The sequence below is a fragment of the Ambystoma mexicanum genome, chromosome 13 (assembly GCF_040938575.1).
Source record: "Ambystoma mexicanum isolate Mex_15411 chromosome 13, UKY_AmexF1_1, whole genome shotgun sequence".
NCBI classification, from domain to species: domain Eukaryota; kingdom Metazoa; phylum Chordata; class Amphibia; order Caudata; family Ambystomatidae; genus Ambystoma; species Ambystoma mexicanum.
In genome coordinates, this window is record NC_090938.1 from 533641106 (window position 1) to 533656881 (window position 15776).

The following is a 15776-nucleotide window of genomic DNA, read 5'->3' on the forward strand; positions in this document are numbered from 1 at the left end:
CTCACAGAGGGCACCAACTTGTCGGGGAGAAGCTGGATCCCCCCCCACCCCCAGGGCAGTGGGGGGCCAGCAGCCATACCCTCACCAGCTATGGGAGGCCCCAACACCTCCCATATGGCCCCCAGAAATGCAACAGAGTGCCAAGCAGGCAGCAGCATGTTTTCAAACTGCATTTATTTCTAGGCGAAGAAAAGAAAAAAAAACACACAAAGCATTTTGCACACCGCGAATTCAGGCGCCGTCTCCCCCGGGGCTGTCTTGCAAGTAAGTTTTATAATCACACTGCAGGCTGACCTCACAGAATTGGATCAGCTCCCAGAAACTTATCTCCTCCTGTTATTGGCTGCAGAGTGGTGGGTTACATATGTAGCCCTTATAGAGAGCCTGATAATTGGATATTAACTTCCTGCGTCAGTGGGTTGATTTAGCTGTGCCAGCCCCCATTACCTAATTCTAATCTTGTTGCAATGTGACTTTGTTCCCATAACTTTTTAGCTGAACAAGCAGTTCGCACCTGGCTCTGGCTTGTTACAAGTTATGTTTCAATGTTGTGCGTGTCCTTGAGAAAATGTCTTTCTTTCCCAGAAAGAAAAAAAAACACACTGGGTTGCCGTGGTTTATTCGCATTTGTGGATAATTAAAAAATGTCTGTCTGCAGAAAGCAATTTTATCTTGAATTTGCGGCCTTGGCAGGTCGGACTTCTTTTGCGAGGAATGTTGATAAGGCTCCCGCAGCCAGTGTTCAGTGTTCAGTGAGTGAAATGAACTTAGCTGTAATTTTCCTGAAACATAGCTTTACACTGTGCATTTAGACCATGTTAATTCATATAGGCATTTGCAAGCCTTTAAACAGGGATTTTTGTGTTTGTAGATTCTGATATTGCAGCATTGATTCTAATGTAGCATAGAAGTTGCACTGTTGGTGAAGTGGGTGTGTTTCAGCATATTTGTCACCCATGGGTGCGCTGGGGCGCTTGGGGTGCGGGGGCATGGATTTGGTCTCCATTTTCCCTCTTCAGCATGTGATCTAAGCAGATTCCACAAGCCTCGGAAGGGATACATTACTCACGTAATCATATTTCTGATGCTTGTCTCTGCTTAGATTCGTATGCGCCCGCCCTTCCTCCCCTCTGAGATGAGGCGCATGGAGGCTTGTAGTTTTATCTATCTTATCTGCTTAGATATTCTGTACTTGCGCTACTCCTCATGCTACCTCATGTCAGAAAAACACAATCTGAGGGTCCTACATGCGTGAGGGATCATGGGTACAGGGGACATCACACTAGGGATAGTATTACTGGCACGCCCTGGTTCAACGCCCCTTTTCGAGTTTCGAAAAACAAACTGTAATACTCTGCAGCTTCCACTAGATGTCAGCCTAGGCACAGCATGTGAATCTCTGCAGATACAAGCATCAGAAATACTATTACGTGAGTGATGTATCATATATAGGATTTACTTAACCTTGAATAAGCTGTGTGCCTTCTTTAATAAGTATTCTCAAAGTCTTACTTTCCTTAGAAACTGTTTCGTCATTCTAACACAAAGTACGCGAAGGGTTAACTTACTCACCTGTGAATTGGGTTCCCCTCTTCCCAAAAGTAATGCTGTTGGTTTCACTTTATTATTCCTGTCAGGATTATTGTGTGGATGTTCCCGATTGGGTTTTGCTTCCCCCGACTTACTGTTAGCTTGTCCAGAATAGGTCTGCCTCGGTCATACTTACCTTTTAGGTTGCTGATAGCTCCTTACAAAAGTATATAGGTTTTACTTACCTTGAGTATGAGTTTGTTATCCTAAAATAAGTTAGTTATTGCTTCCCTTAGTCTGTAAACCTTAAAGCAACTGTAATTGAATATTGCAACCCAAGGTCCAACTCCCCTAGAATAACAGTTATCCTGAATCAGAGTTGTAGGTTTATACTGTTCCTGGAGTAAGTGTTCCACTATTCTGAAAATTATATTGTCCAGTTGACTTACTATGTGATTTCTTCCTGAGAGTCACGGTACAACTGACAGGGTATACTACCCTTGAATTACTGTAAAGTAATCAGAATGTAACTCATGGTTTTACTCCCCAAGAATAGATGTGACCTATACTGAATGTCTATGATAAGGTTTGACTTCCAGAGAAATACTGTCAGTTTTCTAAATACGGTTATATGCTTTGGTCTGTACACCTTCAAGCATAGTGTGTTTTTAAAATTGTGGTTATATATAATGTGTGAGTACTTATTTCGCCCAAGATTTATCTGGGGCCTACTTGTATTTAAATAAACCATTTATTTTGTACAATACATAGTGCTTCAGTGTTTCTTTGGACCATTTGTATTACAATTTTTGTACTGAATCTACATCCATCTTTCCCTCTTAAAATAAGCCTGGCTGCTTTGTCTACGCTACCATGAACTCTGGTGGTACAGCCTTATACTAAGAGTTGAGTGTTTTACTACCTCAGTTTAATGGTTTTACTAAGCCCTTAGTTGGACTTCAGAAAAACTGTCCTAACATTTGGCCTCTCAAAGACAATGCACTGCAATTGGGTCAGAGGTCTCCTGGTATTCGCGGTCTGCAGCTCTGAAGAGGTGTTATGGAGATGTATAATTTTTATGCTTTATCCCCTCTCCTAGTGAGACCCCCAGCACTTTTTGCTGGACTTCTGGACATTTTCTGAAATCCTAAATGAGTGGTGCCTTTTTTCACTCTTCTTTCTTATGGGCCCTGCCTTTTGGAACTCGGGCACCATTCGGATGAACCACCCTTTGGAACTCTAGCTTGATAATCTAACGGTTGCATACCTGCAAGATCTGAATAAACCTTCATGGACTATGCCCTGTCTGCTACTTAGGTGCTCTTTCCTCCTCAGCCTTTGGATCCCCAATGTCCCGTTGACTCTTTGCGAATCACCTAGTGTAGGGATGGACTTTTAAAAATTGGTTAAGCATGGGTTAATTGAAGTTGCAAGAGTTGATCTAATGTTTGCTACTAAGTATCAATAGTTTCTCTCACTTTGTTGCTTTACATTTTTGATTTACGGAGATGCATTTTATTCTACTGTTATATTAATGTGTGAATAGTACTTACCTTACTTTTACAACCTTACTGTATATAAAATAAATCACTATTTAAACTTTTAGTGGGTCAGTGTTTCCTTGAACTAAATGCATGCTCTAAGCACTGTGTTGCCTCACTACAGCCCTTCTATCTCTCTAGAGTAAGCCTGACTGCTCAGCCATTGCTACTAAACCGTTGGGTAGTGCAGTCCTAAACTTAGACGTGTAACCCTGTCATCTAAGGTGGGCTTTTCCAAGCAACCTGTGTAAAACTCCCTAACGGTTACCAAAAGTAGATAAGTCAAAAGACTAGGGGAAACATAGTTTCCCAGTACTGACAGTCTGAAGGCCTAGTCAGTTTCCCCATAACAATGAGCAAAAAGGCAGTGTGGTGAAGCTGAAAGCAAAAAGTTAGGACATAGTGTAAAAACAAAAGCAAAAAGTTTGGGGGTCCATAGAAATGGAAGGAAAGTTGCTAAAAAGAGAAAATGGTCCTAACCGCCTCTTCAGTGCACATGACAAAAGAAACCAGAATTAACATTAAGAAAATGGGACAGAACATGTCGTTACAGCACTCCACTTAGGTTTGTGCTGCAATCTAAAAAATAAAGGACTAATACAACAGCAGAAGCTCTTCCTGCACTGGGAGACCCATGGAGTACCCAATGCATCCTAAAATATGAGTTGAGCAAGTGAGTGATGCTTAAAAGTCCTCAGTCACTGCACAGATCAGAGTCAAAATCCATAGGCTATATGCTGGGGCTCCCATTGAAGTCAATAGTGGTAGGGAGGAAGTTGCAAAAAGAGTGCTCCAAAATTAACAGCTTTTGGCACTCTGGTCTCTTAGGGTAGAAGGGTAGGTGGAAAGTCTGTTAGTGTCCACTTCACTTGTGAACAGGATGTCCTTGTTCACAAACCATTGAACTGTTAACTCTTTCTGTAAACCGTTAATCTTATTGTTTCTCCTATGGGATTGTTCATGTGTCTGAAGCGACTGAGTGCAGGCTACTGCAATATACAGGGGCAGCTCAGAGCTGTACTGTTTCTATGGCGTGTTTAGATGAAGTTATATGCCTCCCTCTTTTATTGTATAGCTCTGAGCAAACGCATCCAGTGGGATGAAGATGGCTGATGGTTTTACATTTTTATTTTGCTTTTTATATTGCAGGAGTGCCTGTTAAATATCCATCTGTGTTTTGTTTTTGAAAGGTGGCTGATCCCGTTGTTACATTTTGCGAGACGGTAGTGGAGACCTCCTCTCTGAAGTGCTTTGCTGAGACACCGAATAAGAAGTAAGTTCCTAACAGCACCCTGTACACTCAGCAAAGCTAATGAGAACTTCATCTGACTTCATTGTGAGGCGTGTCAATCTTTCCATCTCTTCCAAATGTTCCATTGTGTGAATACCAGGCACACAAATGTATTAATCTAGGTGCTTATAAAGTGCACACTACAAAATGAATTGTTACTTGTGCCACAGATGGCCTCAAGTACACACCAACTTGCAAAACAGTTTAAGGGTTTTTACTATGAATATCAAGGGCGGTGGGGTCAAACTAAGAGATGTCACGCTCTCTCGTCTTTCGCGTTGTGTTCCTCCACCCTAGCTGTTAAGATGGATTTTCAAAATCCACCCGGTGGAACGATTCTGAGAGGCCCCCCTATTGTGATGAACAGGTAGACACTAACTCTATCCGGCTACTGTGACCGTACAGTAAGTCTTAGACTTAGGAAGTGTGAGAGTGGTGGATGGTTCAGTTAAATACACTCTGAGCCCTCATAATAGTACATGTTAGGCCAATGTTATTCAAACATTTTTATAAAGAGTACAAATATTGTTTTTGGGTACCCTCACATGCTATACTGTTTCTATTTTCTATTAAAAGCGGAAAACGTGATCCTTTTTAAAGAGCTCCATCCTTGACGAAGTTTGGGCCCCAGAGTTAGAAGACCACTAACTGTTAGGCAAAATGTATAAACAGTTTTTATTTCGGCCTTAGTTAAACTCTCTGCAATTAAAAACCCACAGATAAGTAACACACAAAACATTTATTGCTAATAAATGCATTCAATTTGGTGTGCTCTGCTAAGAGCACAAACACATTTAGAGTACAGTTAAAGGACTTCAGAATACTGTAGAATAGTAAATCAAGTGAAAAAAGAACCAGTTAAGTGGCTGTTAGGACTGTTTTTTCTAAAGTCCAATTAAAGGCTTCATAAAACCATACATATGAGGAAGTACATGAATCTACTCTTAGTAGAAATCTGTACCACCTGAGAACATTTGATAGCGTAGACGGAGCAGCCAGGCTTATTTTAGGAGGGAGGTAGGGAGAGAGAGGGATGTAGCTTGGTACAAAGACATTCTAGCATACATGTGGTCCAAACAAACACTATGTTTTGTTAAAATAAAGGATGTATTAAAATACAAGTAGGCCCAGATAAATCTTGGGGAAATAAGTACTATGACATATATTGTATAAACACAATTATAAAAACCAACTCAATACTTATGGGTTACAACCCAATGTATAACCTTATTGAGAATACAATCACGTATCAAGGTGAGTCAAACCTCTAACATACCCACAATGGCAGTCAGCTATTCATGGGGAGTCAAACTAGGTTATATATACACTTTTAGAATACCATCAGTATTTCAAGGGTACTAGACCCAGTCAGTCATGCAGTGACACTCCGTTATAGGAATCACATAATAAATAAACTTGTTAAAAAGTATACACCTTGCAACATTACTTTTTAGAACTGAGTTCTGAGCTAGTAAAACAACTCATACTTTCTGGAGGGGCCTAAAGCTACTCAATAATAATTATGAACACTCAATAACTATTTTAGCATGCACTAAGCAAATCAGGGAAAGCAAAACCCAATTACGCTTTAAGAAGGACACCATGTATTTGAAGTTAAGTAATTGACCTATTGGTACATAACTTTCCGCTATCTAATAGCTAGTTATACCCAGTATATTTTTAAGAAGTGTTTAATATAGTTAAACACTTCACCTGAAAACGCAGTCGAATATAAGACTTTACACTGCTCTTTCTTCTCAGTTTTGAACAATAGAAGCTGTTTTACTTTATGATTTTCTTCTCTTCCCTCTCTGCTGTTGAAAAACGTCCTTGTAAAAATCTAAAATGATTATATACAAGTAAATAAAAAATAATATAGTTTCGAAGACGAGTTAAAAACGTTAAGAATTTTAGAATGGCACCAGAGCAATTCAAGGAAGCACACCCCAGGGTTACAAGTTTAGAAGAGCAACAGTTAATCAAGGTGAGTAAGACATATATGCTTTCAAGAGGGGCTAGCAGCAACTCAAAGCCAAGTATTAACTCTGAGACTGTTTAGCTCTTTATAACGCAGAGCAGGCAAAGCAAAACCCAATGTTACACTTTAAGAAAGACACAATGTATTTTAAGCTAGGGTAAACCGTATTGGAGAGCTTTTACACTCAACCAGTTAAGAATACTAAAACATTACCAACAATTGTTACTTTTTTAGAATGTGTGAAACACCATTCAAAGCTAGTAAAGCAACTTATTTACTTTTTAGAGAGGCAGAATGCAACTGAAAGGTAAGCATGAACGTAATGATACTTTTTAACTTCTTTCACAGCGATACAGTTACCACACTAACTTCTTTAGCAAGTAAGTCCTTTTACACTAGTTATACTTTCAAACAGAATCCTTATCTTATAAAGTCCTACCCTAGTTTATAGTATGCGTTTTCTCACACGAAGAAGAGGGACCCTAGTGGTCTAGGTGCCCAGCTGTGGGCAAGCCAGGATAGGTTTTGGTTGCCGGAAAATCAGAGTTCCAGAGGATATCTTCTCAAGCAAGTAAGTATTAGCTTCAGAGTTAGTGTTCAGGGACTTCACAGAAGGCTCCCTATATGTGTTCCAGCATTCGGCCTGGGCAAGTGGTATGGGCAAGCTCCCAACCACATGAATCATCTACCCCGCCACACAGAATGCCCACCAGAGTTAAAAGTATTACCCAAGCCCACACAGTAGTTTAGGAGAAAAGAAGAGCCTCTTAGTGGATGCCTTCAACATGCAGCAGCACAGGACCCAGGGTCTCTAGATTCTTCGTCTGAAGCCGAAAGAACTAAACACTGGATGGGAACTTGCAGCAGCAGTCTGAGGAGGGGGCTTCCAGCAAAGTATTTGTTGGGGAGAATTCTCAGAAATGTGCTAATTCCCTTCTACCTTAGAGACCCCCAGCTCTTTTGCTGGACTTTATGACTTTTTTATCTCTCATGTAATTTTAATGTGATTTATTTTCTGTGTTTCTCATGACTTTGGAGTCTGACAAACTCCATAGGCATCATCTTTACATTGTGTCACACATCACCTTCAGTGCAGTGGCACAAGGAAGTCTCTTAGATTTCCCAAAGGTTTAAATACCTTCTCTTGGTGAAACTACTGTTTCCAAGAGCAGTGAAGTGAAATTGACTTTACTTACATTTTTTAACTTTCTAGACCCAGCACACACGATCTTACCATAGGGTGCTGGAGGGGTTACTTAGTATCCCCTTCGTCTAGTTTCTCGGGTAACAATTTTATGTTCCCCTTTCTACAATTAATGGCTGATGGCAGTGGTTTACTTTTAACTACTATTGTGTGTTATTACTGCGAGCTGCGTTCGCAGCCACGAAAGGCACCCATGGGTGCCCATTTTGTCGGAATGGCCCTGGTCTTTTTTTTGCCATTTTCTGTTGGAAAGGTCCTTCTTGAGATTTACTCTGCGTGCCAAACCAGGTTTGGTCTCTTTGTTCGTTTTGTCTTTGGCGGGATTCACGAGTGAAGGCCGCCTCTGGCTCCAGTATGTCTGGCAGGGGCAGGAAGTGTGGGAGGTGCCCGAAACTCCCTGTGCTTAATCCCCTTGGTTACAGGAATGCACCCAAAGGTGATTGGCCGGCTGGCTGTCTGACAAGGACAGCCACCTTGCTGTGTGATTGACAGCTAGGCTGTAATGAATGGGAGAAACCTGCATAAAAGGTGAGGCTTTTTGGCTTGGAAGGCAGAGTCGACAGCTGGACGAAGGAATCCGAAGAAGAACTTAGAAGAGACGACCTGATGCAACTCCTGGGCAGTTGGTTTGCCCGGTGAAGCTCTGCTGCTGTGCTGAAGCTCCGAATTCGCCTAGACTAGAGAAGCCCTGCAAGGACGACTCCTCCCTTTGAATTGGTGGGACCAATCAACTCCAAGGTAAGCCCGTCTGGGCATCGTCTCGAAGCTGTTTGCATTTCCTCTGCTGCTGCTGCTGCTGGAACCAAAGAGCCAGGGAGAGGAACACCAGATTCTGTGCGTTGCTTTATAAGTCAGACCCGAGCGCCAGGAAGATCCTCCGGCATTCTCTGGTGCAGGACTGACCAAGCCTGAGCCACCTCAACAGAGTGCTGGACCCCAGAAGCAAGTAAAGTCTGAAGTGGTATCGGAGAACTGCAGTGTTGCCATTTGCTGTCAGACGCGAGGAGTTGAAACACAGAAAAAACACTAGATTGAAGTTTGCCCATTGCTGCTGCTGACCGTTCCATTGCAGAGCAGGAGTCCCCAGACATCCTCGCTCTTGTCCCCACGACTGAGGCTCAGAAACAACAGGATCTGCAGAGCTGTACAGGAACAGAAGCCAGATGGAACCATTTCTTCTAACCAGAGGTACTGTAAAGTCTAAGAGAACTTGCCTCTTGTTGTGTAGCCTTACTTGCTCTCAGTTGAGACCTGTCTTGGTTACCTTGCAGAGTTGCTAAAGCTTGTGTCTCTTCAAGTGTTCTATTTTCTACAAACATTTCTACAAGCATTGTGCAAGACTTGCCTGCAAAAGATCTTCAGCTCCCCTTGACATTGTGCAATTAACATTGGCAGTCCTGGCTCCCTGTGTGACTCTTCTTACCTCTGACTCTGTGCTTTATCATTTCCCCAGGAAAGGGTTAATGTACTCTGCTTTGAAAAGTGTTTAAAAGTACATACCTGTTTATGAATTATTTGTTAACCTTTGTTTTATTCCTCTATTCTATCTTTTTCACCAAACGCAGTATTGCTCTAAATGTACCAGTGATAAATCAATGTCCACAGTGTCCTAACTATTTAAGTCACCTGAGGGTGTAGGAAGTCTCTGTGTGCCATCCCCAATGGGTATCATCTGATTTAGAGAAACTAAGAGTGTTTGTTTGTTTATTACTTGTATTGCGCTCCAGACCCGAGGGTATTCAGGCACAAGGCATAAGGATACTCACAGCTTGGTTACAACATGTAAAATACATTTAGGTGCAGGTGCCAATTGGTTACATGCAGGCACATTGAGATTAAGATATATACAGGCAGGCGCATTGAAAGCAGGAGATGTGTACATGCATGATTTCACAAGGTAGGTTGGTACATGTATTGTGTAGAGAGGCGCCAGGCATATTCGGCAAGATGTCTGGTGGGTGACTGTTTGCAGAAGAGTCAGTTGGTTTCTCGATCGTTTGGTAGAGGGACAGGCCTAGATGTCAGCATCTTTGAGCCAACTGGTAATGCTCTGGTGGAACTTTTTATAGGTTTGATCGTTTCTTAGAGGGGATGGTAGCCAGTTCCACAGGAGGGCTGCCTTGACCTAGAAGCTGCTGCCTCCGATTTTGGCAAGCTTGTATCTGGGGGACCCAGAGGTAGTTGGTATTGCAAGTCTAGTGATTCTTGTGGCAGACTTCCGAGTGAGTCTGTCAGGTAGCGGGGTGCTGCATTATTCAAGCATTTGTGGGCGAGGGAGGCAACTTTTAGTTTTATTTTATCGTGTGTGGAGAGCCTGTTGTTGGCTCTTCTAGTATTAGAGATATGTTCTCTCTTGTGGATTCCTAGGGCTGCTCTCAGCATGTTATTTTGTAGGAAGTGGATTTTTTCGATAGTTTGTTTGTTGGCTCCTATGTATAGAGCGTTGCAGTAGTCAATCCTGGATAAGATGAGAGCTCTGGCTAGGGTAATGCAACTGTCGTGTGACAGGAAGGCTTTGCCTGCTCTAATCAACTTGCATGTATATGCCGTGGCTGAGGCCAAGGCACTGACCTGCTTGTTGAAGGAGAGCGTGGAATCCAAATAGAAACCCAGAGTTTTAACCTCCTTGGCGACAGTAATAATGTTATTGTCTATGTTGAAGGCTGAGTATTCTGGGCTGAGTTTTTTGAGGGTCGAGGGAGTGCCCAGGATGATGATGATATCTGTTTTGTCATCATTCAGGCATAGACCGTGGGTGGCCATCCATGCTTGGATGATGAGATATATCCTGTTCACCAAGGCCAAATCCTTGTCGTAATCACCTGTAAGCGGTAGGAGAATCTGTGTGTCATCTGCATAGTTAGTGTAGGTGACACCCAGAAGGTCCAGATCATCGAAAAGGGGCTTGGTAAAGATATTGTAGAGGGTGGGTGAGACGCAAGATCCCTGGGGCACTCCACATGTGATGGGGTTGGCCGCTGCCATAGGTGAGAAAACCCTCATAGTCCTGTTATTTAAGAACGATTGTAACCACGCTATGGCTTCTGTAGAGAAGTGAGCTGCCGAGTCCAGGTGGTTACATAGGACCCTGTGGTCGACCAGGTCAAAGGCAGCTGATAAATCCAGGAGTAAGAGGAGGGCTGATTTCCCCTTATCCCTGAGTTCATCTATCTGTGACTTGAGGTCTATTAGGGCTGTTTCTGTCCCAAGTTGGGGCCGAAAGCCTGATTGCCTAGTTCCTAGTAGAGAGTTAGTTTCCAGATATTTTTGAATCTGGGAGTATGCCATTTTGTCTAAGATCTTCAAGAGAAAGGGCACTTTAGTAATCGGGCGGTAGTTGGGTATTAGTGGGTCTAGGGACTGCTTCTTCAATAGAGGAAATACCGATGATTCTTTGAGGTTGGATGGGATGGTATTGGTGGAGAAAGAGGAGTTGATAAGTTTTGTGATAAAGGGGGCCAGGTCTCTGGCTGCATCCTTTAGAAGTTGAGCGGGGCATAGGTCCCCTTGGCAATTGGTGGGTTTAAGTGATAGTATAGTATTTTCTGTGTCTTTTATGGTGACTTTGGAGAACTTAAATCTGGGGCGATTGGTAGAGTTACTTGGTTGCTCTAGGTTGATGCTAATGGGCTTGTTGTCTGAGAATGTGGCTTTTTTCCTGGCAATTTTTGTTTGTAGGGTTGTGACTTTTTTGGATAGAGCTTGCTGTATGTTGGAGCACCAGAGTTCGGCTTTGATGCAGTTGTCTGGCACAGGGATGGGGGCTTCTAGCTCTTTGAGTATGACAAAGAGTTATTTTGTGCTAGAGTTGGTTTGGGCAATTCTAGCATTGTAGGTTTCGCGTTTAGCTAGGATTTCTTTTTTTTATAAGGCTGTGATGGCGCCAATGTTGGCTTTATTTTCATCAGATGGTTGTGCCCGCCAGGATGTCTCACAATGCCTTTTTTTGTTGCGTAATGATTTTAGGTATGGGGTGTACCAGGAATTGAGATGGGCTTTGGGTTTGCTTTGTCTCAGTTTGAGTGGTGCAATAGGGTCTAGAACTGTGGTCATGATGTGGTTAAATTCCTTAACCATAGCTTCGGGGTCTAGGTTTTCCGGGATGCCGTTAAGTGTAGGGAGGATGAGGGGTAGCAGTTTGTCGCAGGTGATGTTTTTTTTTTGTTCCGGGTAGGAATGGCAGGAGCTAGATGTATAGGTGCCAAGGTACGTTTGGCAGTTGTCCGGGTAAAGGTTATGAGGTGATGATCTCTCCAAATCTGCGGGGATATGGAGGCTATCAAGGCGTTGCAGTTGTAGTCTGCTATCCAATCCAGGGTTCTGCCTTTATGTGAAGGGGCGAGCACTCTTTGGGTAAATCCTTGTTACGCAAGGATATTATCCACATTAGATGCGTGTGTGTCTTTGGGGGTCGTTATAGCCCAGGTTCAAGTTACCAAGTAGTAGGACTTGAGAGGAGTTTTTTAGATTATTCGAGATGATATTTGATATGTCATCTTCAAAAGTCCCAATGGGGCCTGGAGGTCTATAGATCAAGTATATCGTGAGAGTTTGGGTGCTGTTTATGTTTAGTTTGGCTGTCATGATCTCACATGAGTTGATGGCAGGGGATGGCAATAGCCTGCATGGTAGATTGTTTCTCGCTATGAGTGCAATACCTCCACCCCGAGTATTAGTTCTGTCTGATCGCAATATGGTATATCCGTTAGGTATGGCCAGTGAGAGGGCTGGTCCTGCTGCGGCCTGTAGCCAAGATTCGGTGACTGCTAGGAGGTCTAGGTGTTCAGAGTGGATGATGTCTGCTATCTCTGTAGCGTGTGCAACTAGCGATCTAGAGTTTATTAGGCCGCCCTTGAGGCTGGGTTTGTCTGTCTTAGGTAGGGTTGGGCTAGTTGTAGTTTGGGTCTTGGTGGGAGCGCTGTTAGCGGTGGTCGGAATGGGCCGGTGTTTTGTTGAGGAGGGGGTTAAGACAGGTCTAGGGTTAGATCTTTTGTTTGTGAATGCCAGGGTTCTAGCTAGTGGTTCATAAAGTTTTGCAAGTCTTGAACGGAGTCTGCCGTTTCTCTCGAGGGTGTTGCAAGGTAGTGTTTTTTGTTGGGCATTGCAAATGGCAATCAGTTGGCCAAGGTTTGTTTGCGTGGTTGAGAGGTAGTGCCATGGTGTGGTTGTGAGCGGTGTGGTATTGATACGCTGCTAATACTAAGAGCAGGGCGTGTATGATACTTGTTGTGAAGGAAGTGGGGGGCAGGAGGCTCGGGGGGTGTGTGCATTGTTGGTGTAGATGCTATAGGCGGAGGGGCCTGTGTCCAATTCTATCTCGTTGTGTTAACGATATCTGGTCTATACTATGTATAATAGGCTATACTAAGCATAGTACTGGTGATATACTATAGTGCATGGTACAGTCTTGGCAGATAGGCAGAAAGTTAGCAAACACAAATTGAATCTGTCAATTGCAAGTGATTGGGTCAGCACAGTTATGGCAGATAGGCAGCAAGTTAGCATGCACAGGTTGAATCTAATAGCTTAATAATGGGTCCGTTCGTAGCAATAGTGTGCAAGGGTGGCAGTGTTTAGGTTAGGCTAGATGCATTTTAAAAACATTTGCTTATACATTCATTACAATGTGCTCAGAAGCGTTCAGAGCTAGGTCATGAGCGGCGTTTCTGAGTGCAGCATACCTTTGGGAGGGGCAGTGGCGTAGTGAGGAGTGTTTGTAGAGGGTGTTCTATGGCACACAATTGGTGTGGTACGATACATATTTAAGATAACAGTAAAATGGCATAGCGCATGAGAGGCAGTGGTTAGGAGGGAGTCTAAGGTGGGTGGCTATGGGTGGGTCCACATATTGAGTATAAGAGTTTCCTTTCACTTTTTCAGAGTGCGGCTACAGAGTGATGTTAAACAGTATCACGTGGATGCAATAGGCAGCGAGTTAGTTAGGGCAAATTGCATGGCACGCGTTGTGCAGCGTTGCCTCAGGATGTTAGACAGGCTGAGGATACAGCAATTAGCATTCAGATGCAGGGGATACGGAGTCTGTAGGGTAGTGGATACAAGTCAGATGAGGCAGCGCGGGGAGTCAGCTTACCGAGTGCTTAGGACAGTGGTTGCGGGCTTGTGCAGGCAGCACAGATGGAGGAACAGGGGCTCTGGCACGCGGCTCGTACGGCTCCTGGCAGGCTCCGGACAGGAAGGTGCCTTAGAGCGTGTGCCTTGTTCTGTGTGCCGGCTTGAGCCTGCCGGCTCTTGATTGGCAGAAAAGTATATGCTGTCGGCCAATCAGGTTTAAACTTTGGACCTGATGTTTTCCAGCAGATCGGTGTAGGCAGAAAGATGGCGTGCAGCCATTTTGGAGTGGCAGGGACCTCGTGGTGTCCAATGGAGGCTGTAACACTCCGGTATAATTAACAAAGTTAGTGCATGAACGATTTCCTCGTACCACATCCAGGTAGTGATAGCGGATTATAGCGAGGCTCCGGCGGGTGAAATGAGATATTTCAATAACATGCGGCGGGCTTCTTCGTGTGTTTTTGAAGTATATTTAAGTGTTACATGATTTGCTCCCTCTCTGAAGAAGGCTTATATAACTGACTGTGAAATAAATTAATAATTGTTAAGAAACCTTGAGTATAAGTGTTTATTTGGATAACTGTGTGGTGAAACTCTGTGTCACAACCTGTCATGATGCCCGCTTCCGGGGAGCTGGTTCAAGCCCTGCGTCCCCAAAAGCGGACATCCAGTCCCCAAGGAAGGACCCAGCAACCCCATATAGGGGCCCTTTGGACAGTGTCCTGGCGCCATAGGCGCCAGGCTCATTATGGGAGTGCTTGGGTGCACTTACCTGATGCAGACCATGAGGCCTGAAAGGAACTACTTTACCTGTGGGACTAATTTACCATCCGGGCGTGGTCGGGGAAGGATACATATCTGATTGGAGGAAGGATACATACTTGGAACTTCTTCCAAGGCTATTTAAACCCCACCCGAACAGCCACACGTGCTTCGCGTTGTTCTGCATCTAGCAGCTGGACGCTCACCGTGTCTGCTCCTGCATCCTGACTTCTGCCACGCCTGCCAGCATCCTGGATCACCTGCAAAGGCAGAGAAGAAGAGAACAGAATAAGGAAAAGTCCTTACCTGCTAAATCCGCATCCCGGAGACATCTCGCCGACAATCCTGAAAAGGAAGACTTTTATTTAAAAGCTCATCGTGTCGATCACTGCAGTGCCGCATTCCACTCACCTTTACAGGGCGCCTCCATGTTCAGCAGCGATCATCCGGATTCGCAGTCACGCCCCAGCGCCTAGGGAGAAAAAGACCAGAACAAAAGGTGAGAGAGAAGGGAATAAGGAAAGCTAAATCTCCATGTTAAGACTTACCTGTTGATTCATTCCCTCTTCATTTTGGGTCCGCGCCGCATCCTGGCATTTCCGGACCCCGGCCCCTAAGGGGAAAAAGAGACATCAGCGTTAATGAGCGAATGAAAAGACATTACCAAAAAACGCTCACTAAAGACTTACCTGATTTCTACAAGGATTTCACCTCTCATCTCGGGTCGGTGCCTGTTCCCCGGCATTCCGTACCCCGGCCCCTATGGGGAAAAAGGCACTAGCATTAGTACATTAATGCATGGACACAAAGGGAACCTCTTATCAAAAAACTTACCTGGAAGCCAAGCAAGTTTGGTTCTCACCAATCCGAAAATCCAGTGAAGTAACTGGATACCAACGCGCCCCTGCATCAGAAGCAGGATGGAGAGCTCGTCCTTCCAGACCCTAAGGTGAGACGCTACGGGGAATCACAGAAGGGTTTCGAGGAGGGTGAGAGGGGAAAGTGGGAGGCCGATTACATTACCCCGCAGACAGTTAATCCCTTATTTTTGCCTACAGAAGGATACTTCTGCGAGCCAGACAAGCCAGATTTGGGGGCCCGGTCCAGTCCGTCTTCCGAACCCTGCGCATCACCTTAGAAGAGGTCACAGCAGCGCAAACCAGGCCAGCGCCTCCGTGGGAGTCAGGTGAGCGTAACAGAACGCGAAGCCTTCCTAAAAATTCCCACCCAGGCGCTATGGAAAGTTCTGAGACTGATCAGTTGGCCCAATTACTGGGGGAATTACGGGCCGAAGTACATGCCGCTCGTCAAGAGACTAATGCCCTCAGGAGGGAATTAATAATATCAAAGGAAAGAACTGATGACCTGGCCAGACAGCTTTTGCAAGGTCAAGCTGGG

The 15776-nt window shown here is 44.3% G+C and overlaps 1 protein-coding gene across 1 annotated transcript in view; it reads left to right on the plus strand.

The window, feature by feature from the left end:
- Positions 1-15776, plus strand: part of EFTUD2 (elongation factor Tu GTP binding domain containing 2) — a 511582-nt gene that overhangs the window by 380720 nt on the left and 115086 nt on the right. The window contains exon 20 of the mRNA XM_069634260.1: positions 4262-4344. Within this exon, the coding sequence (XP_069490361.1) occupies positions 4262-4344 (83 nt within the window). The remainder of the gene's footprint in view (positions 1-4261; positions 4345-15776) is intronic.